Source organism: Osmia lignaria, chromosome 9 (genome assembly GCF_051020975.1).
Source record: "Osmia lignaria lignaria isolate PbOS001 chromosome 9, iyOsmLign1, whole genome shotgun sequence".
Classification (NCBI taxonomy): Eukaryota; Metazoa; Arthropoda; class Insecta; order Hymenoptera; family Megachilidae; genus Osmia; species Osmia lignaria.
The window spans coordinates 2,793,421-2,814,354 of record NC_135040.1 but is presented as its reverse complement, the minus strand read 5'-3'; the positions used below and the strand labels follow the sequence as shown (position 1 = coordinate 2,814,354).

The 20,934-nt window shown below is 43.5% G+C and overlaps 4 protein-coding genes across 8 annotated transcripts in view; 1 reads left to right on the top strand and 3 right to left on the bottom strand.

The window, feature by feature from the left end:
- Window positions 1–500: 500 nt before the first annotated feature.
- Window positions 501–4,257, bottom strand: LOC143305646 (uncharacterized). Its single transcript, XM_076689988.1, has 3 exons — window positions 4,075–4,257; window positions 3,531–3,984; window positions 501–3,372 (listed from the first exon to the last, which is right to left on the bottom strand). Exons 1-3 carry the CDS (start codon window positions 4,083–4,085, stop codon window positions 676–678), a joined length of 3,162 nt encoding a protein of 1,053 aa, XP_076546103.1. The 5' UTR covers window positions 4,086–4,257; the 3' UTR covers window positions 501–675.
- Window positions 4,258–4,500: 243 nt separating this feature from the next.
- LOC117601187 (uncharacterized) lies at window positions 4,501–7,288 on the bottom strand. Of its 2 annotated transcripts, XM_034317630.2 has the most exons (5): window positions 6,826–7,288; window positions 6,375–6,507; window positions 5,609–5,813; window positions 5,414–5,489; window positions 4,501–5,349 (listed from the first exon to the last, which is right to left on the bottom strand). In XM_034317630.2, the coding sequence occupies exons 1-4, from the start codon at window positions 6,831–6,833 to the stop codon at window positions 5,464–5,466; spliced, it is 372 nt and encodes a 123-aa protein (XP_034173521.1). In that variant the 5' UTR covers window positions 6,834–7,288; the 3' UTR covers window positions 4,501–5,349; window positions 5,414–5,463. The 2 variants fall into 2 exon arrangements, with proteins under 2 accessions (XP_034173521.1, XP_034173531.1); XM_034317640.2 differs by lacking the exon at window positions 5,609–5,813.
- A 126-nt stretch (window positions 7,289–7,414) lies between these two features.
- On the bottom strand, window positions 7,415–11,978 carry LOC117611979 (beta-hexosaminidase subunit beta). Its single transcript, XM_034340548.2, has 7 exons — window positions 11,721–11,978; window positions 10,795–11,017; window positions 10,026–10,147; window positions 9,591–9,963; window positions 9,240–9,532; window positions 8,697–8,956; window positions 7,415–7,699 (listed from the first exon to the last, which is right to left on the bottom strand). Exons 1-7 carry the CDS (start codon window positions 11,898–11,900, stop codon window positions 7,522–7,524), a joined length of 1,629 nt encoding a protein of 542 aa, XP_034196439.2. The 5' UTR covers window positions 11,901–11,978; the 3' UTR covers window positions 7,415–7,521.
- A 5,032-nt stretch (window positions 11,979–17,010) lies between these two features.
- The window catches only part of brp (ELKS/RAB6-interacting/CAST family member bruchpilot), a 53,927-nt gene continuing 50,003 nt past the window's right edge, over window positions 17,011–20,934 (top strand). Inside the window, exon 1 of one of the 4 annotated variants that reach the window (XM_034317440.2) lies at window positions 17,011–19,906. In XM_034317440.2, coding sequence (XP_034173331.2) covers window positions 19,121–19,906 — 786 coding nt within the window. In that variant the 5' untranslated portion in view covers window positions 17,011–19,120. The remainder of the gene's footprint in view (window positions 19,907–20,934) is intronic. The other 3 variants (XR_013062716.1, XM_076690053.1, XM_076690054.1) reach the window with 3 other exon arrangements.

Sequence of the window (20,934 nt, the reverse complement as noted above, 5' to 3'; positions counted from 1 at the left end):
AATAGGGTTAATTAATTATTCGTTAATGAACAATCGCTTACCGACACTCAATTTCATTAATAATATCCGACACTTCCTGAAGGTAATTACGAGAATTTTCGCAGGAATTCATCTTACTTGCAATTTTATATTTCAAATTTTCCAAAATTTCTGTTACTTCTGAGAAAGTAAATAAAAAACGATCACGATTCTTCGTTGATTGAACTATCCATTCGTAAAACATGAAAGTATCTAGAATGCTGAATTCATAGGAAAGATAATGTCCCTTAAGGACGAGTCATTTCGCTGGCGAACTGTATTTTATCGGTAGACAGCAATTTGCTGATGAGGACGAAACTCTAGAGGAATCACAATAGAAAGGAAAGAAGAAAAGCAGCAATTCTAGCAATGAGGGTGTGCTTGATGTTGACAAGTAACAGCCACCCTCAAACATTCCTCAAGATTCTTATCGCTCGATAGGCATCGAACAAAACGCTACTTCAGAAGACATCATTTTATTAATGAAAAATACAAAAAATCCAAGCCACGTCCTCTGAATCTTCCAGATTCACAATCTTTCGATTCAAAGAACCCAGCTGGCTACAAATTACACTTGTATCAAACAAACGCCTTCACCATATACAGCTACGAAAAAACACTACTATCAAAACATGTAAAAACATCTGAAAAATAAAATCAATAAATAATAGGGGGTTGCAGGTGTCTGCTCGCAATCAGAGTTTCCGGTGACACGATTTGTTGGTTGGGCAGATAATCCTGTTTCCTCGCCAGGTACCTAACACCCCCTATAGTCCTTGCTTCGTGCATATCAGGTTGACCGTATTGCTGCATCCCTTGCATAGGAATCTTCCCCTCCTGCATCACTTGACCGTTCATATTCTCGTAAGCATCCCCACCAGCTCGTTCGAAATTCTTTCTGTTCATTTCTATTTTCTGAGACACCCCCACGTCACCTTCGCCATTGTTCCCGGTCAGGTTCTTGGTGTTCTGATAGTACTGTTGCATTTGTTGATAATGCTGAGGGTAATTGACATCAAATTTATAGGGCATTATCACGTTCCCTCGAGCCATCGTAGGGTTCTTGTCGTAAGAAATCAAATTTGCTGAATTTTCTACAGGAAGTTGCTGTGGAAGGTATTGTGGCTGCTGTTCACTGGCCATGGTACCATTTTCCCTTTCAGCTGGGACACTGTAACAGTTTCTAGGTGTCGGCTCTCTCTGTCTAGGATATTCCTTCGCGAATTCGTGTTCCAGCTTATTCAGGGGCGACAGTCGTTGGGGAGGAGGGTTGTTTGCGATCCTACTGTTCTCTAAACCATTCGCTGATACTCTTTTGACGGCTGGTTCAGCGTTGAGTACCGGAAGACGATTCTGGATCTCGGTATCCGTTTCATTGCGATCCTGGATACCGTTTAGTCGGAATGTAGCTTTCTTAGGGGCGAAATTGGCCAGGTACTCGAGTCCCTTCCTCAATTCGCTGTTGGCCCTCAGTTCTTCCAGTTGTCTACGAGCCACTTCAGGATCCTGCAGTCCGTTGTTGCGCTTCTGAGTACGAACATGGTTCTTGTAGTGACGGATCTTCATCAAACTCGATGGTTCTGTTGGTTGCCTGACATCTTGGTATCCTGAGTAGCCATTGGTTTGCTGAATTTCTTCTTGATTCTGCTGTGGAACGTACTGGTAGTGCTGTTGTTGATGTTGATGATTGTATTGCTGATGAGCGTACCGGTAATCTGGCATACTCTGCTGGTGTCGATAGTTCATTGGACCTTGATTCATGTAGGGTTGAGGGTACATGTGGTTATAGGGTTGAGAAATCCTTGACTGCTGCCAGTTAGGCTGCCATAATTGATAAGGCTGTTGATTCTGAAGCTGAGGAGGAGCCTGTTGGTTCTGAAGCTGAGGAATCTGCTGGTTTTGAAGCTGAGGAGGAGCCTGTTGGTTCTGAATCTGATGAATCTGCTGGCTCTGAAGCTGAGAAATCTGTTGGTTCTGAAGCTGAAGTGGAGGCTGTTGATTAACCATCTCGTTTGCGTTTTGTTGTTGCAACCGAGCTTCTTGTTCCTTCTTCTGCTGCTCCCTCAATCTCTCCATCTCCAAATAGGACATCCGCGTGGGTGTTAAATGAGTCATCCATTCAGGTTTCTCATCGATGTTCCTTTTTTTTCGATTAATAACCGGTAATCTCCTAACTTCTTCTTCGTCCTGTCGCCAAAGACACTCCAGGTACTCCAGGTGTTTCTTTTGCTCGTTTAGCAATATGTCGAACTGTCTCCTCATGATGTCCAGTGGTACTCCTTGTTGCTTCATGGTGTTCAACAGCTTCTCTTGATCCCGTAGCATACTATGAGTGAACGGCGGAGACTTCTTGTTGTCATTTTTAGGGACTTGATTGTTCTCTGTAGGTGGTTGTTGAGGCATTTGTTGATTTGCAGGGATTTGTTGATCGAAACCTGGCTGATGGTACATCATTGGAGTACCTTGTCCAGGATTTTTGTACAGTGGTCGATGCTGATGCACTGCATGATGATAGGGATGTGTCCCATGATGTGGTTGATTGTTATTCGTCACTTCTACGGTGTAAGGGTTCAATTGAGCCTTGATGCTCGAGAACTCACCTACTTGATTGCCTTTTGCCCATCCATTTTGATGATTCATGGAGTAATCAAGATCCCTCTGATGCCCTTGGTTACCGTATGATTGTCCAGTACGTAGGTTCTTCATCTGGTTAACAGTTGCATCCTGAGGAGTCGTCATACCCTGTCCAGGGAAGTATCTCCCATATTGAACCGCATAAGGACCTTGACCTTGCCCACCCATCGCTTGCATCTGATAGGTCATGGCTCGCTGTTGCATCTGCATCTGCTGTTGCATATTCTGTTGCATCTGCTGATACACTTGTTGAGGATTCTGAGAAAATTGACCGTGTCTCGAGTAATGATTTTGCAGCTGCTGATGATCACTGGGCGTCAAATTGGACGCATTGGGATCCATAGACATTTGTGATTGCAGTTGTATCTGTTGTTTGTTTATCGCCTGCCTGTAGTTAGCCGCGTTTCGACCACCGATCGGTTGTCTCTCGTAATCAGGCGGATGGGTTATGGTGGGCTCTTCTGATGTGTTTCTCTCTTGCTCCATCATGGAAGCGACAGGCTGTGGTGTCGTCATCGCGCAAGATGGATTATGATAAGCTGAATGAGAATTGTGAACATTTGCGATTGTTTTCTGGGGAGAATGATCCCGGGGCCCATGTGGAACGAAGGGACGATGAGATTGACTGAGGATCTGTTGCGGTAAAGTGGGATCCGAGTGAGGATTCATCTGAGCAACTTGATTACCAGCTACCTGTTGCTGACCAACGCTCTGCACATGCTGCGAAATCATTAATTCATAATTTTAACGTGTCATCCGAGTTGGACGATTAATCGGGTTGAATACTTAAAGAGGTAACAGTTCGAGTTTCTGCAAGAAAGTTGTTGGAGTTTCAGAAACCTTGAACTAGATATCCCAATCTAATCTAACGACTATACCTGAGGTGGTCGATGCTGATGCAAAGATTGACTTGCTGTCGTTGCATCACCCTGTCCATTGTTGTATTCCGGATGGCCAGCAGCATAATAGCTACCAGATTCATGGAGATTTTGTTGTGCAATTAGTGCACCGATTGGGGTGCCCGGAGGACTCTCAAACCTCTTGATTCTCTCGGCAGGGAAATATTTCAGCCTCGGCGATGAATACGATCTCAGCTCTCTGCATCTATCCTGAGAGCTGAATCTGGTCTTCGGAACACATGTTTCGACAGCTTTGCTAACTTGAATCGTCTTAGACAAGTTCTGTGGTTCCGGGGTTACTAGATTCTGCGTGGACGGTGATTTTTCGGGTTTCAGCTTTTGATGAGCTGTGTTGGGCCTCGAATGCAAGCTGGACGCGCTTGGACGTCGAGAGGATCCCCTCTGTTTCGAGTTCCTGTCGGCTGAGGCTTTCCTATGAGGGAAAATTTGATTAACGATGGGTCGTTCTGATAAACGATGAGCCATAGGAAAAGATAAGGTTTTGATAAGCTATGATCTTCACCTCTTGTTCATGGTTGTTTAAAATTTAACTTCGGGGTCAAATAATAATTAGAGAAATTTCATTTGGAATGGTAATTGGCCAGATAATTGTCTAGCTCTGATTTTGCATCACCACCGGAGAAGGGAAATTCCGAAGGGCTAGGTTTTTTTCACGAAGGTTTTAAAAACCAGGACGAAAAATTGACGAGACGTAGACAGGTCTAGGTTGCCATGGACACCGTTTGTGGCAGATTTACAATTTCAATTTGCTGGTGTTCTCAATTTACCAACGTTTTATTTTGTTTTTAATTTGTTGAAAAAATGCCACCTCGATAAACGTGATTTTACGATTGCAAAATGAGGTAAATAACAAGATAAATGGTATATTGCAGTAAAGATACTATGAATAAAATTATCTAGGAACTTAATAATAAAACACCAATTTGAGTATGGTTTTACTATTTTTATTTTCCATCGTTTACATGTAGAAGCACATACAAATGTGTTCTCCGAGATTCTTAGCCCTGTTGCAACATCAATTTGTCACTATCAATGGTACTGTTCATTAAATATTTAAAATTTGAAATTTTATCTCAAACGTGAACGACAAAATCAGTCATTTCGTTGCCGCAATCGTACCAAAATCTTGAAAACGTGACTTGATTCATAAAAAAAATCACTAAAAAAAAAATTGAATGGTACCTGCTTTCTATTGCGAGCAACATATTGAAATGTAGAAATTCATCGTAATCACGTTCGATCGGTACTTATGCTATTTTTTTTTATTTAAATGGAAACTTCACCTCGTACCATTTTACTTTGCAATCGTACATATTTTCAGGGGGGGAAAATATGTACCAGCGCAAAGCAAAGGCAGCTCCATTAAATCAGAATTCGGGTATGAGGTCAAAAAATTTGACAGTGACAAAAAAATGTCGAATACATCCATCGTATTTACATAAAATAAATTTGTCATTTCGGTAATTCGTCAATTCAGGAAAGTCCAAGCAAGGTGGGGGTCACTTCTTAAATAATTAATTGGTCGTAATTCGATCGTTGACTAAGTAGAGTACTCTAATTAGAATGTTGTCCAAATTTAGTATCGGGGCACGTTCGTGTTAAATCGATTCCAGTATCAAGTCTTAATCAGGATTACGTGACTAATTCATGAAATAAACTATAATTGGGAATTTGATTCGAATCTTAAGCGCTTTGTCGTAGTCCTTGTTCCTCAATCAGGGTTCCTTTAATTAGTTCTTTCGAGTCCACGTTCGATGATGCTTCGTTCAATGTATTCCTGGAAATATGAGTAATTTTCTATTTAGTATTCATTACTAAAGAGTTAATTATTTAATTCTTACCCAAAATTATAATATCCACTGTGTTATCACGCTGCCTCAAGAATGGTCCTCTAGCAAGGTGAACAGCTATAGGGCACTGTATCGAAAAAAATAATTTCCCTTTGTACAGTTTTGATAAGGATGGGCCACGATTATTGACCCGGTATTGGTCGTTAATTGAATCGAGGAGAAACGAGTTAATTGTGTGTAACTAACGGCAAACTGGTCGACAAGGCGAGCAAGGTGGTGGCGTGGGTGGTGGACAAGGCATACAGGGGACCAGTTTCTTGGTGCAAACGTATGTCACACAGGGTGGTGGAGGTGGACACGGTGGCGGGGGTGGTGTACACGTGACGATTATCTTTGGCGGACAAGGAAGCGGGCAACAGGGTGGACAAGGTGGACACGGTCGTAGGTAAACCTAATTTCGAGACCAGTTATCAAGTTACCTCCAATAACAGCCTCTTGTAATGTTTTATAGATTTGCACTGCTGTTACGAGCCTCTTTGAAGCTTCATTTTGCGCGATAAACACTGTTATCTTTTTTATTTCCACCAATTTTATGATATTATCTCAAGTTACATACACTAGTGTAATTAATTCTGGAAACTTTTAAATTTTTTCTTTTTCGTATTTATTCAAATTATCCATTTATAGCCATACTTTTAATATACAATAAAAATTACAATTTCAGCACATCAGAGGAGGTAGAAAAAAATTAATATTTCGTTGGATATCTTTTCATCCTGTGATTGGCTATTTCACATCATGCGACATAACAGTTTAGATTTTTTAAATTAAAATTTTAAAACATTTACAAATCAAATTATGTGAGAATATTAAGTATAAACATTATAGATCACAATACATTTTCTGCACAAATATGAAATAAAGAATATTTTTATTCAAAGTGTTCAGAATTAATTTCACCAGTGTATATTAAAAGTAGAAAATGTCTTTGATTTTCTTTTTCGAAACTCACCGTTGTTCTAGTTGGTTTTGGGGGGCATCGAGGGGGACACGATGGTCTGCATATAACAGTGGGTGAACAGGGTGAAGGGGTGCAACACGATGAACAACAAGATTGACATTCGCTGATACTTCCGGTGCACCCTCTGCAGAATTAACAAACAAATGTTATCCAATGCTATCAACATAAGATTCGAAGAGGAAAATAATGTTGTTTATTAAGAACGAATAATCTGGAAACTTAAAATTAAACTTGTCAACATGTTGACCACGAAAAAGAGAATTGATTGGCAGCTCATTTATTAAAAGCTTCTTAAAAGTACTTTAGGATCAGATCAATTTTTTCACTTCAATCTAAATTTAATCAGTTCAATGTTCTAATTTTTTAATTAAATACACAACATTTCAAGTGGATCTTATCGAAGTTCTATCTTAGATTTTAATGATTTCTATGATCGATTTACTTGAGCATGGTTGAGCTAGCTGGATGACGTTCGAGGTGCGATATTATGCAGACATTTTCGAAAGCTTTCAATCACTGTCATTGATCATTCGATGATGGAAGAGCCCACGATCCAACCAGAGACAACGGCATTGGTGTGCTTCGGAATCATTCGGGGTCACTTGAAATTTTGTCAATGAACGAAGGAGAAATGACCGAAGGTGTACGGTCAATTCATTGCTTGTTTTGCTGGTTGCCCGTACGACACGATTTTCTTATGTTTGCACAACACTCGTTTGATTTTTTTTGGCGGTAAACGATGATTTTACGATTAATACAAAATTAACGAAGGTTTATGACAGGGATGGATAATTGTTTTGGGGCCACTTTGTGGAAGCGGAGGTTAACGGAGAGCCGCACCTTTTCAAATGATTGCATTCATTAGTTAATTTTGCATTTCAGAAAGGTATAAATTGTACCATAAAAATCAATAAACATAAATTCAATGATAGGAAATCAAGGCGGATTTTTCTGACTGTCTTGGCGGGCCACAAAAGAACTCCGCTATTTGCCCACCCCTGGTTTATGGGATAGAAAGAATATAGAACAGATGAAATTCATAAAAATTTATTTAATTCTTCTTCGATAAAATCATTCTCGCGTGAAGTTGGTAGAAAACGAAGCTTCATAGTGGGAATGGAAAATCTTTGAGGCAGCGTTACATCACACAGAATCCAGGCCCGTTCGGTGGTTGTGCCGGAATTCCACGTCTGTTCATGCGACACGAATGTTCCTCGAGCCTTTGAGCAGCCTTGTTCTCGTCCAATTTCGCGCTGCTCCAAAGACGCTCGGCTGTTGCGCTAGCTCGTGGCCATATCCTCGGGTGCACGTTGTTTCTAAAAATAATTATCATTTTTTCGAGGCTCTTTGAAAGAGAGGGGAGAAAAAGGCGTTTTCGTCTCGGGATCGTCTGTCAGACTCGTCAGTGGGGCTGACAACTCGGAATTCGGAACTCCTATACAGGGTGATCCTCTCGCTAGAGAACCCAAAGAAATTGGTGACAATGAATCCCTTGACCGCACCATGAAGACACACAGAGTCGTCCCCGCTGGCACGTGACAATACGGACCTCTTTATGGTGTGGTCAAGGGGTCCATTGTCGCCAGTGTTTCTTTGTGTCACCTAGCGAGAGGATCACCCTGTACAGAGTGATCCTCTTGCAGCTGGACACAAAGGAACATGAAGACACACAGAATCGTCTCGGCCCGGGTAGATCTCTGCTGGCACGTGACAATGCGGACCTCTTTATGCTGCGGTCAAGGGGTCCATTGTCGCCAGTGTTCCTTTGTGTCACCTAGCGAGAGGATCATCCTGTACAGAGTGATCCTCTTGCAGCTGGACACAAAGGAACATGAAGACACACAGAATCGTCTCGGCCCGGGTAGGTCTCTGCTGGCACGTGACAATGCGGACCTCTTTATGCTGCGGTCAAGGGGTCCATTGTCGCCAGTGTTCCTTTGTGTCACCTAGCGAGAGGATCACCCTGTACAGAGTGATCCTCTTGCAGCTGGACACAAAGGAACATGAAGACACACAGAGTCGTCTCGGCCCGGGTAGGTCCCCGCTGGCACGTGACAATAGGGACCTCTTTATGGTGCGGTCAAGAGGTCCATCGTCGCCAGTGTTCCTTTGTGTCCGGCTGCGAGGGGATCACCCTGTATATTTGAACTGCATGCCAGGCGACCGCTAGCGAGAACGCTGTCGTCTCGCCGCCACCTAGCGGTCCCCGGCCCGAACCAAAGGCGCCCGGGGAGACGAAACCCTCTTCTCTCCCTCCACCAAACGCCTACATCTTTAACAGGCGTTTGGGGGTTCATCGAAATGTTTACTCACTTGTCGACGAATTCTCCCCACATGCAAGCCTCTCCTCCGAGCATCAAGTGTGACACATGCGCGGCACCATTGAATGCCAGTGGATCGCATCTATAAAATTTCCTCCAGTCTCCACCGCCTGCGATGTGATCCAGGTACCAACAGGCGGACAGCAACACGGGATGTCCGGCCGCGGTAGCTTCCTCCAGTTCTTTTGCCCATACACCTGTCCACACGTGGACTGCGGTAGTATTCGGCATTTTCACACCGTTATCGAACACCTGTGATCAAATGTTTATCCTCATGGAATTTCACACGGTTGGTCGTCAAATAGATCAGCACAGGTCGAGTTTAATTTATTCCTCGGAGGTGAGCGAAGCTGATAGCGAAACGAGTTTCGCAGACGAGACTGGACACGGATACGCGTTTTTCACGAGGACATTCGACATCGCCTCGTTTCCGCAAACACCCGTTCGAAGCGAACGCTCCGTTTTATTGCCTCGCTATTTTCAGCAATTTATCCGACGAAACGGATAGGATACAGGCGATAGAAACAGCTCTTACCTCTTGCCATACTATGGTGTTTGCCTCCAGCGAATTGGTGATCTGAAGCAGCTTCGCTATGTATTCCGCTTCGAGGAGGGCGTAGTTTCTCGACATGTTACGGTGCTTCATGTACGCGTTGATCTCGGGATTGCTCATCCAGCAATTGAACGGGACCTCATCGCCTCCTAGATGCACGTATTGATCCGGAAATACTTGAACTATCTCGGCGAACAGGTGACGTAAGAACTCGTACAAATTTGGGTTTATTGGATTCATTGGGCCTAGCTGTCCGTTAGCCCTTCCTCTGGAATCTGATGCGAAAAATAATCGAGCGATGGATGAAGATCGTGTCCGTTTAGGTATATTTACCGTAGCAAGTGGTCAATAAGTCCGGATAAGCCAAACCCCATGACCTGGTATGTCCTGGAGTATCGAATTCCGGCATTACCCGAATTCCCCTTAACCTAGCGTAGTCTACAACCTTCTGGATATCGTTCAGAGTGTAAACCATCGTGGGATGGTAGGCACCCTTAGCGGATAAGTTCGGATACTTGGAGCTCTGATAAGGGAAACTGTTATCGTCGACGATGTGCCAGTGTAAAACGTTCATTTTGTTAAAGGACATCGCGTCCAGAGTCAGCAAAATGGCGGAGATAGGCAGGTAATGGCGAGAGGTGTCCAGTAGGAGTCCACGATGGGGTAGTTTTGGTCGATCCACGATGGTTTGACATCTGATCCTCAGCTATGATGGGCGATAGTTCGATTGATATAATTTCGTAATGTTCGAAATGTACGTCTACTCACGTTTGAACCGTCTCCAGCTGGTGTTATCAGCTGAGAAAAGGTTTCGAGACCACGAAGAATCCCCCATACTGATTCTGCCACGAGGTTAGCGACGGTGGACGTCTCGTTAATGCTAAGAGTGTCTGGAAACGTTTAGATAATTATTGGAAATTATTTTGGAAATTAGAAAATATTTTTTTCCTAAGCACAATTGCTTTCGGAATCCATGGGGGCGGTCGTGTGAACCCCGGAACGCCATGGAATAACACCTATAGACCCCTATCCTATCACGATATGGAATGCGAATAGAGAGAAGAAATTACAAAATATTTTTTTCCTAAGCACAATTGCTTTCGGAATCCAAGGGGACAGTCGTGTAAACCCCTGAACGCCATGGAATAACACCTGTAGACCCCTGTCCTATCACGATATGGAGTGCGAATAGAGAGAAGTGACAGATATAAGTGTGAAAAGAGCTTAAATTCGCTCGATAGCCTAATGTCTCGTAAGAATATGCGTGTACGGAATTTCTAGAACTTATTTCTCTGGCTTATCACTCTGGTTTGACCTCCAAGTTGAACGCGATAAGAACCGATAGTTTCAAATCAGCGTTTGCTTCAATCGTCCTATTGACTCAGATGTTCTATCCTCAAATTCTTTCGTTAGGCATCTTTTGTATTAATTTTACATATCTAACAGTGACGTCATTCGACATGATCTACTAACATTAAACAGCTTACGAGAATACCTGTTTAAAACGACTTTTTGTTTGGTAATTAAGATAACTTACATGATTCACTCATTTGCAAATGAGGCCAGTGGTTGCCATCCTTTTCGCATGGTTCCCCTAAATGAATGTTCAAAGCACTGAGAGTACCTTTGGCTGTGTCATTGTTTCTCGATAATTCTGGATGCCCTTGCGAATAGATCCTCGCTATTCTTGCTTCCGTCAGGATAATTGCTTTGTACCTTTCTATCGCGTCTACCACGATGTCGCATGTTTCACCGATTACCTACAAAATTAATTCAATATAGGTCGAGATAATTTCGTTCGGCAATTGGAATTCCCGGATTCCTTATTTTTCCTGAATGCACGTCGTAAATACGATACGTCGTCGTAAATGACGTAACGATAACGATGACCGTAGCGTAATTAATGTGAAAATTATACGGATAAGAAACGCGGAGGAAGTTGGAAGGAGATAAAGTAATTAATATTGACAAGCGAAGAAACGTATCTTGCCAATTTATTCAATGGTCAATCGGTTGACTCGTTGACGTTTAGAAATGATTTCTCGCGTGCTAACGTCCCTGTGAAAACTGAAACCGTACAATTCACTTGTAACGTGTAATTACCGGTAAAAAATACGATGTATCATCACTGGGTCAAGAGAGGAAGGGTGTAAGAAAAACATGATAAGGCGAAGGAAGTGAAGTTATTTTCATTGAAAATCCATGGACCCGTTGAACTCATCGTTTTAACCTTTTACCTACTGAACGCCACTATAATGGCTTTCGCGTAAGTCATCTTTTCGAACGGTACGCCACTATAGTGATTTTCATGGATATCATGTTTTGAAAATTATTAATTAATAAAGTATACGTTTTCGAAATCTTTACTTGAAAATGTATAAATAAATTATAATTCTATTCCGATGTAATATCATAGTGGAAAGGGTAATGCACAGAGCTAAAAGGATAATATTTTTTACTCACGTTAAATTGAAAAGTGGAGGCGCGAAGTAAATAGAATGCCTTGCTGACTCGTCGGAGATCAGGATAAGGCCACGGTTCGCCACGAGTCGCCTGTACCCAGGGACCGTGGTCCGGGTTCAAAGAGTTCGTTTGGACGACCAGCAGGAGCAACAGCGACGATACCAACCGCATGGTACTCATGGTTCGCAGATGTTCGAACGATTCGATTCGATTCGACCCGACGCCGACGACTGATCATCGTCTACTGAACGCTGAGAACGATACGTACGGTAACGAAGAGTGGTAACGACCTTAGCCTGCGCCACTTAACTTTCATCACTTTGCCTAAGCGGACTGCTCACGGTCAAGTGGGAACAACCAGTCCACGATTCGACCGTGTCCTTAAACATTCCTTTTTCCCCTGAATCTTGCATCCTAAACGAAGTCCGCGTTAAACGTTACATCGGCACCGTGACTGGAATTTCTTCGAGTATAGTGTGTGCCTGAGGGAGACGAAAATTTCGAGGTGCAAGAAATCGATTATTGCAACCGGAATGCAAGTCTCGACGCGAACAATTTGGATTTATTACAGGGTGTTCGCGTTAATCTTTATCATCGTTTTTTTTTCGTAAATCGAAGAGGAGAAAGTTGTAATTTTTTTACTAGTTGATTTTTTGTAATTTTAATATTTTTCAAGAAACAAAGGTGACCTTCATCAAAGCAGACATCGAGGCGAGTTCAACCATGTAGTGCAATATGGTCTTTAAGGTCATACAAAGGCAGAAATAAGGAAATAAGTTTAACATTTCGTAATATTTTATTTACTAGTATTTATAGTAGTACTAAGATTACATTTCGTGTTCAATGCGCATTCCATTAGCAAGAATGCATTTCTGAGTTCTGCTGACCACACTCCTGGTAGTTTCTGCTAATGTTGCACTAGATATGCATGCACACGTTTCTTTTATCTTAGTTTCTAGGTCGTCTAAATTTCTCGGTGGTGTAGTGTAAACAGTGTCTTTAATATGTCCCTACAAAAAATTCAATGACAAATCGGGGGATCTCGCAGGCCATTTTATTAGTCCATATCGACCTACATGAGGAGCCCATGGAAGTACATGTCTCATACAAGAAATAATGGTAGTGATTCCCAATAGTTTTGAAATTCACAATTTAGAAATTGTAAATACCTATTTGATTCTAGAAAAATATTAAAATTACAAAAAATCTATAGATACGCTATGGTATTGCTTTCTCCTCTTCGATTTTTTGCTAATGTTCATCGTTTACGAAAGAAACGACGGTGAAGATTAACGCGAACACCCTGTATATCGATCGCGATTGCCGAAAACAGAGGTGTATTTTCGTCGAATTTGGAACAGGACAGGCTGAATGAGACGCGTTCGTCTCTAAATTAATTAGAGAATGAAGTTCATTCGAGCGTGATCCGTTCGCGATATCGTCGGCCAATATCGAGGCGGAGAGCCAGCGAAGTGCAAAGGTCGACGATCGCTCGAAATTATCGGAGCTGAATGCCGGCTGTAAACTCGGATGTTCTGACGGCACACGAGTTTTTCGATTACTCATTCGAGCCTTATCAATTGAACACAAGATTTATGGACAATATTTGCTAAATTGGACTAATGAGTCAAAATTTATTTCGTGTTTTTCGATTACTATTTCGAGCCTTATCAATTGAACATAAGATTTATGAACAATATTTGCTAAATTGGACTAATGAGTCAAAATTTATTTCGTGTTTTTCGATTACTATTTCGAGCCTTATCAATTGAATACAAAATTTATGGACAATATTTGCTAAATTGGACTAATCAGTCAAAGTTTATTTCGTGTTTTTCGATTACTCATTCGAGCCTTATCAATTGAGCACAAAATTTATGGACAATATTTGCTAAATTGGACTAATCAATCAAAGTTTATTTCGTGTTTTTCGATTACTCATTCGAGCCTTATCAATTGAACACAAAATTTATGGACAATATTTGCTAAATTGGTCTAATGAGTCAAAGTTTATTTCGTGTAATTTGGAAGTAAACGTGATTAGGGTATCAATGGTCAAACTTAACAATAGAACTACCAAAGGGGTCAAAACTGCTTTCTACAAAAGGGGGGACTACTTTCCAGTTTCTTATTTAAAATTATAAATTTTATAAATTTAAAATTATAAATTATATTTAAAATTATAAATTTTATAAATTTAAAATTATAAATTATATTTTAAACTATAAATTTTATTTTTGCTGGAATGTATGTTGGCTACTGTCGAGATAAAGAATGGATATACATATGCAGGGTGTCCCAGGATTAAACGATCAAACTGCACTAGCATATTCTATGAGTAAAAATAAGAAAAAAATGTTATATAAACATAGGTCCGCAGATGCTTTATAAAATAGTTATAATAAAAAATTGTGTATCGTTCAGACGTTAATTCCCGGCATGAACTAATAGAAAGGATTAATAGTGCATTCTCTGAATTAAAGCAAGATAAAGATGAAATTCGGAGAGTGATAAATTCAGTTTTCCTAAGATGTCAAGCATGCATTCATAATGGTGAACACTACTTTAAAATGGAAACAAAAATTTCTCTTCAATGTAATAAAGTATGATAACAAAGCGTTTGAAGGCCTATATTTTTTTCTTATTTTTACTCATAGAACTTGCTGGTGCAGTTTGATCGTTTAATCCTGGAACACACTGTATATGTATATCCATTCTTTATCTCGACAATAGCCGACATATATTCCAACAAAAATAAAATTGATAATTTAAAATTTAATTTATAATTTTAAGTTTTAAATTTATAAAAATTATAATTTTATATAAGAAACTGGAGAGCAGTCATTTTGACCCCTTTGGTAGTTCTATTGTTAAGTTGCACTTTTACAATTCATTCGAATAGTTTGACCATTGATACCCTAATCACGTTTACTTCCAAATTACACGAAATAAACTTTGACTCATTAGTCCAATTTAGCAAATATTGTCCATAAATTTTGTGTCCAATTGATAAGGCTCGAATGAGTAATCGAAAAACACGACATGCTGGTGCAGTTTGATCGTTTAATCCTGGGACACCCTGTATATTAAATTATGTTTCATCCCGTATTTATTTAATTTTCTGGATTATTTTCAACTTATAAATTAGTGTGCATCAAATGTCGGTAGTTCTAGTACTAAACTCGAGATAAAGGTATGACATTTTTTTTGTCATTCGGTACAGTACACACGTAGAAAGGATTAATCGATGCATCGTTTGTAGTAGAATGAATCGTTGCGCATTACAACAGCCATTATCGTAGTTGAACGCAATGTAGATAGGACGCATTTGCATCGAATGCAAAATTTCCTGCTAACTTTACGTGGTTGGTTCGCGTGCAGATTGCTCGCATTTCCGTAGAAACCATTACGATCACGAACTCGGAATGACTTTGATTCACTATTTTTAACCGTACTCGCGTTTCTACGTTTACCGTTTCTCTCCAGCCGAATCTATTCTCCGAAACTAACTATTTCATCCGTTTAAATCGTTGCACAATTTTATCCTGCGAAGCAACAAATATTTTTGGAAGCTCGAAAGCAAGGAAGTTTAAGCCGGCTATTGAAGGAACATATTAAACATTTGAACGCGTACGCAAACTTCTAAGGAAACTAATTTTCCATGTAATCCCTGATATAAAACGGACCGCAACAATGTTTCATAAGGGAGCATAACTGGGCGTTTTATGTATGTTAAGAAGCGTCCCTTCGATGGGCTCCTTGGAAGGCCAAAAGCCTTTGGGTCAACAAAACTTCGTCAAACGATAAATTCGTAGCCGATGCTTGCCGGGTCCACCCCGTTGGAAGATTACACGGGACCCGGTGGTGGAATGAAAAACGAGGAACACTTTTCCCCAACGTCTGCGTTATCAAAGAAGCCAGTGGCCGATCGTAAAATACGAGCTTGCGCATTTCACTTCGTCTTCCGTGAACCGCGACAACGATTTCCAGCTTTTCCAGCAACGCGTATTTTTCCACTCTCCTATTAACCCTTTCGTAGAAAATTCCAGAATCGATAGAAATTTTCAGCCAACACGAATGGAAATCGGTTAATTAATCAATGAACAAGTTAACCTAATGACACGGTAATTGGACCAATTACCCTGGCTTGCTGTATAACGACCCAATCTGACACAATTTCATGACATAAAAGTGCTGTAAAATTACATTTCCGTCGCATCAATTTGAAGCTCAAGGTTCCGTGCAAAAGATCATGTAAATGATTGGAAAATTGATGAGACTGGAACCAGAAGGAGCGGTCGTTGATACGGCACTGCTCGGTGAATCGTAGCTTCATTGATTGCGATGTCGTACGCCGGGTCGACGGACGCCAGAGGGGCGGGACGAGGGGTCCAAAGTGGAACGTGCATTCAGTAGCGTCTCTTGAAAAGTAGGCGCCGCTATCCGCGGGTCCATTGAAAATTTCGTTCAGGGAATTTCAATGAAATTCTCTTTGCAATCTTTAAACTTATTACGACCGCTTCTAAGCGGTATTCTTACTCTACTGAACAAACTATGATTTGCGATGGGTGGAAGTGTATTTTTTAGGGGTGTTCATTTCGAAGAAGGAGGCTATCGGAATATTCATGGTACGTCACTGCGTCTGTCAGCCTTTGACTCTTCATTCACGAACCATTGACAATCGCAACGAAACAAATTCGTGAGGGTTCTCATCGTTTTTCGTAGCAGGGGAGGCGTCGATTAACTTAGTAACCCCATTACCGTCTATCCACGCACAATCTCGGGAAATTGCGTTGTTTCTCGCATTGGTTTTCATCGTTGTTGCGTATACGTTGACGGAAGCTAGGCAGAGATCGGAGAAAGGATCGTTAAAAAAACATTCTACACTTTTCCGCAACGAGAGACGTTATAATAATTATAAAATTTCCCATCACCCGGTATTCAAATTACCTTAATTCCGAATTATCGAACATTCAAATTAGCCAAACTTTAATTCATCCAATATTCAAAAATATTGAAAACAATAAATTGTGCGATCCAGAAGGGAGGTACTTTCAACGACGCAAAGTTGAAGTTGCAATTTCATCGGTATTCGAATATTCGGATTTTTCCTCGGCATCCCTGATAATCGTGAAGGAAAAGCCGGTGGAAAAATCTCCGGTCTGGTCGGTTCGGCATGGATCCATGCGCGCGCATTTTCATCGCGAAGGAGAAGGAAGAGAGGATGGTGGTAGGGAGGGAGTGTCGTTATAGAGGAAGAGGGGTGTGCGCGAGAATCGAGCGGATGGAGGCGACGCGACGCGGCGCGTCGCCGGTGTCGTGGTCGTGATAGTAGTAGTCGTCGTAACGACGCCGATGACGTCGACCGAGGGCGCTGGCGACGCGGTCGACTTAATCGCTGGTAGTAGTAGTAACCGGTGGTGGTGGTGGTGGTGAGAGTGGTCGTAGTGGCGTGCGTACACGAGGCCGACGTGCTCGTGTACCGGTTGTAGGGGAGGCTCGTCAGCGTGTACTGGCGAGTGGAGAGGAGAGAAGCGAGAGAGAGAGAGAGAGAGAGAGAGAGAGAGAGAGAGAGAGAGAGAGACAGACAGAGAGAGAAAGAGAGCCGGCAGCGTCGAGGAAGAAACGAAAGGGTGTTTCGTAGCAGGCCGCCGGTTAGACACGGTTTAGTCCGTGAGCGAACGTTGGCCGGTGTGGTGTCGTGTCGTGGGTTGGTCGTTGAACGCGCGGTGTCGAGAACCCGGTGGAAACGGATTTCCCGGCACGCTTGAGGATCGAGGTGGTGCGTGTGGTCGCGAGCGGCGGCCACGTTTGCGAGGGGTAGGGAAGAACGAGGGCGAGCCCGATAAAGATAGAAAGAGGGAGAGAGAGAGAGAGAGAGGGAGAGAGAAAGAGAGAGGGAACGTAGGTGTGTGCGCGGAGGCGGCGAGGTTGGTGGCGGTAGCGGTAGAGAGAGAGTGGTGCACGGAAGTGGCGGTGGTGAGTCGTGGTGGATGGTGGATAGTGGCGGTTCGGGTTGTAGGTTGGATCGGGTCGGTTGATCGTCGTTGTCGTGGTTGTTGGGGAGGATAAACGAGGAAACGGTGATAGACACAGGGGGGTCGGTAAACGCGTGTAGAAAGATCGGAGAGCGAGGTTGGTGGAGGCGAGACGACGACGACGGGATCAGTGTGGAGAAGAGACGCCGAGGATGAGATCGATAAGGAGAGAGTCGAGGCGCGGGTTTCACGGAACGGGAACGGGAACGACGCGGCGCGTGTAGAGGCACGGCTGGTAAACATACGCGCGTGAAATACGCACGCACGCGCGCCGATCGGCTCGCGTTGGAATATCGTCGTGCCGGAGTGGAATAGGCTTCTCAGCAAAGTCGCTGATCTCTGGCTTGCTGGCTGGACACGCGATCTGGAACAATCAGGGGCACTTGGCCACCCCATCGGTCCTGAGGATCGTGACACAGAGGGCGAGGGAGAGAGGAGAGATTGGAAGAGAGAAGAAGGACATACATCGGATTGGAGGAGCCACGGATTCGTCGAGGAAACGGGATCGTCCTCCTCTCTTTCTCTCTGCCCCTCGATCTCTATCCATCTCCACTCGATGGGCATTGTCGGTGAAAGAAGGTCAAAGATCGATCGTCGAGTACGAGGGTCGTGACCTCACGCACACACGAGCCAAAGCCACGCGTGCAGCACGGCTTTCCATCGCAAACGACAAGAAGAAGGGAAGAGGAAGAGAAACAGGAACAGGAAGAGAGGTGGCTCGAGCTGGATCCTCGAACGATGAAGCCGATCAATCGCCGGAACTCTGCTCGATCGACGCGTTAGGCGTTGTCGTCAATGCTCGCCGCTCGTCAACCAACATTTACACGTAGAGTAGAAGGGTTGGCTGAGAAATCGAAAGGGGATCGCGATTATCCGGATTTCTTTCCGCGAAATAGATGGACAACTCCGATCGCGACGATTAGAAGAAGAGGGATTGTTCCTGTTCCAGGAACAACCGAAAGGCTCTATGGTCTGATCGAAGTGAACCAAGGGTGCTCAAAGATGAAGGAACGCTCGTTACGAAGAATCCAAGTAATCGACCATACCACGAGCGCATAGTAGTACACTAGAGAAACGTTAGACAGAGGAGACCAATCTTTTTTCACTCATTCAAAAGTTTGCTCGACGACACTAGATTATCGTACCAATAGTCGTCGTACCAAATTCAAAAAGACTGACCGATCGTAGCGAAACGGGTATAGGTGTACACTGGTTATCCGTGGAGCAGAGCAAGCGAGCGTAGGAAACTCACGAAGTCCTCCACGAGAAGGCAGAACGGAACGGAACGGAATAGAACGGAAGAAGAATAAGAAGAATAATAAATCAGATAACCTAGTCGTAAGAAAGAAATAAGAAAAAATAATGTCGAGAGATCCGTATTCGAGCGGAAGCGGAGTAGTGGGACCAGGAGGCGGAACTCGTTCGCCCCGAAGCGGTCGTCGCGTGGGCGAACTACCCACGGTCGACCGTAGCCCGTCGAGGAGCTACGCGAGCGGTCGTGGTAGTCCTTTGGGTCGTAAGCGGGGCACCCGTAGCGGAAATAACTCGCCCGAACACCTCGGATACGGCAGCTACCATCACCATCAGCTGGGCAGCCCGTACTACTCCCGCGACGAGGACCTCGCCAGTCCCGTGATGCTCGAGGAGAGGGGCAGGAGTATGTCAACCGGGGGCGGTGGGGGCGGACATCACAGATCCAGAAGCGCCTCGAGACCCGCCATGTCCAGCTCGGCGGGCATGTCGGCGAGGTACACGAGCCTCGATCGGGCATCCGCGGGTATACTCGATCACGATCGCGAGTTCGTGCCGATACGAGATCCTCGCGAGCGTAGCCGCGATCGTGGACTCTACCTCGAGGATGAACTGTACGGTTCGAGATCGGCCAGGCAGAGCCCGAATCCGCACATGCTGCGTGACAGCGGCGGTTACATCGGTGAGCTTCAACATCAGAACAACGATCTCCAACGAGAGCTCGGGAACCTCAAGAAGGAGCTCGAGCTGACGAACCAAAAGCTCGGCAGCTCGATGCACAGCATCAAGACCTTCTGGAGTCCCGAGCTTAAGAAGGAGAGAGCGTTGAGGAAAGAGGAGAGCACCAAGTACAGCCTGATCAACGAACAGCTGAAGCTGCTCAACTCGGAGAATCAGGTCAGCCGACTGCGGATTTTTTTCTTTCTTTCATTTTTAATCGCACCCACGATTGACCAAGATTAATTCTATCCTACGTGTTCGTCCGAGTGATTAGAATCTCGTCGTTCGATCATACGCGGGGAAAGAAGTGTCGAAAGATTGGTGGAGAAACGAGAAGTGGAATAACGAGAAAACTGTTCAAACTTTTCTCCTCGGTACACCCTCGCTCCGTTCGTTACTCGTGACCCCTTTCGATGACGTTCGCGCTTGGAATTTAGGTCGAACCGATTAGGCTGCTGTCGTCCATCGGACGACCATTTTCTCTTTACTTTTCGCAAATCTAGTATCTCCCAATAATATTCTACAAAGAGATTCCTTTGCAAACCGATCCCTGCGCGATCGCTCAAAGATGAAATGTCAGTGGGTTAATGAAAGTAACAATGAAAATTGCGTAGGACGACTAGATTGTCCGTTCGTGAACGTGTATCGATCAACGAGCAATCGCGTAACGTGTTATTCAGCTGATGATTTCTTCTTAGTGCAATAAGACGCGCTATTGATTGGCCAAAAATGCGGCTCGAAGGGGGAGCCACCGATGGAAGCGCGTTTTCAAACTCACGTTTCGCACCCTTTTAAGCATCCTCGAATTTCTGTCGAAGGCAATTGAATCGAGAGAAAATTGATCGTATTGCGAGGAGGTCTGGGTTAAAGAGAATCATCTGGCCATTCACAATTGGGATCGCAACAAGTCTTTACTTCAAGTTTCGCCACTTGTGCGTTTCCTTGAACGGATCGTGTACGCATCGTCTTCCTCGAGGAGGACGGGTCGGATCAATATGTTCGCTGTTCGCGAAGCCCGTCACGTATTTATATAATGAACCGTTCTGTCGGCTCTTTAACGAGCCTGTACGCCTTTTAAGTGGAGCTGCTTTTTAAAAGAAATCATCTTCGCTCTGATTCGCATAGACTAATTGCCTTCCATCGGTCTAATTGCGGTTGCGTTCGTCGACAGGTTTGGACTTCGATCGTCACGCGAACGTTCCCGG

Excerpts from the sequence above, each read along its gene's own strand:
- LOC143305646 (XM_076689988.1), bottom strand. Across the intron at positions 3,373-3,530 it reads ATCAGCATCGACCACCTCAG|CATGTGCAGAGCGTTGGTCA; the intron begins GTATAGTCGTTA and ends ATGATTTCGCAG.
- LOC117601187 (XM_034317630.2), bottom strand. Across the intron at positions 5,814-6,374 it reads CAAAACCAACTAGAACAACG|GTTTACCTACGACCGTGTCC; the intron begins GTGAGTTTCGAA and ends TCTCGAAATTAG. Across the intron at positions 5,490-5,608 it reads GCCTTGTCGACCAGTTTGCC|TGCCCTATAGCTGTTCACCT; the intron begins GTTAGTTACACA and ends TTTTCGATACAG.
- LOC117611979 (XM_034340548.2), bottom strand. The coding sequence starts at position 11,900 with ATGAGTACCATGCGGTTGGTATCGTCGCTGTTGCTCCTGCTGGTCGTC. Across the intron at positions 10,148-10,794 it reads TTTGCAAATGAGTGAATCAT|ACACTCTTAGCATTAACGAG; the intron begins GTAAGTTATCTT and ends AAACGTTTCCAG. Across the intron at positions 9,533-9,590 it reads CTTATTGACCACTTGCTACG|ATTCCAGAGGAAGGGCTAAC; the intron begins GTAAATATACCT and ends TTTTCGCATCAG.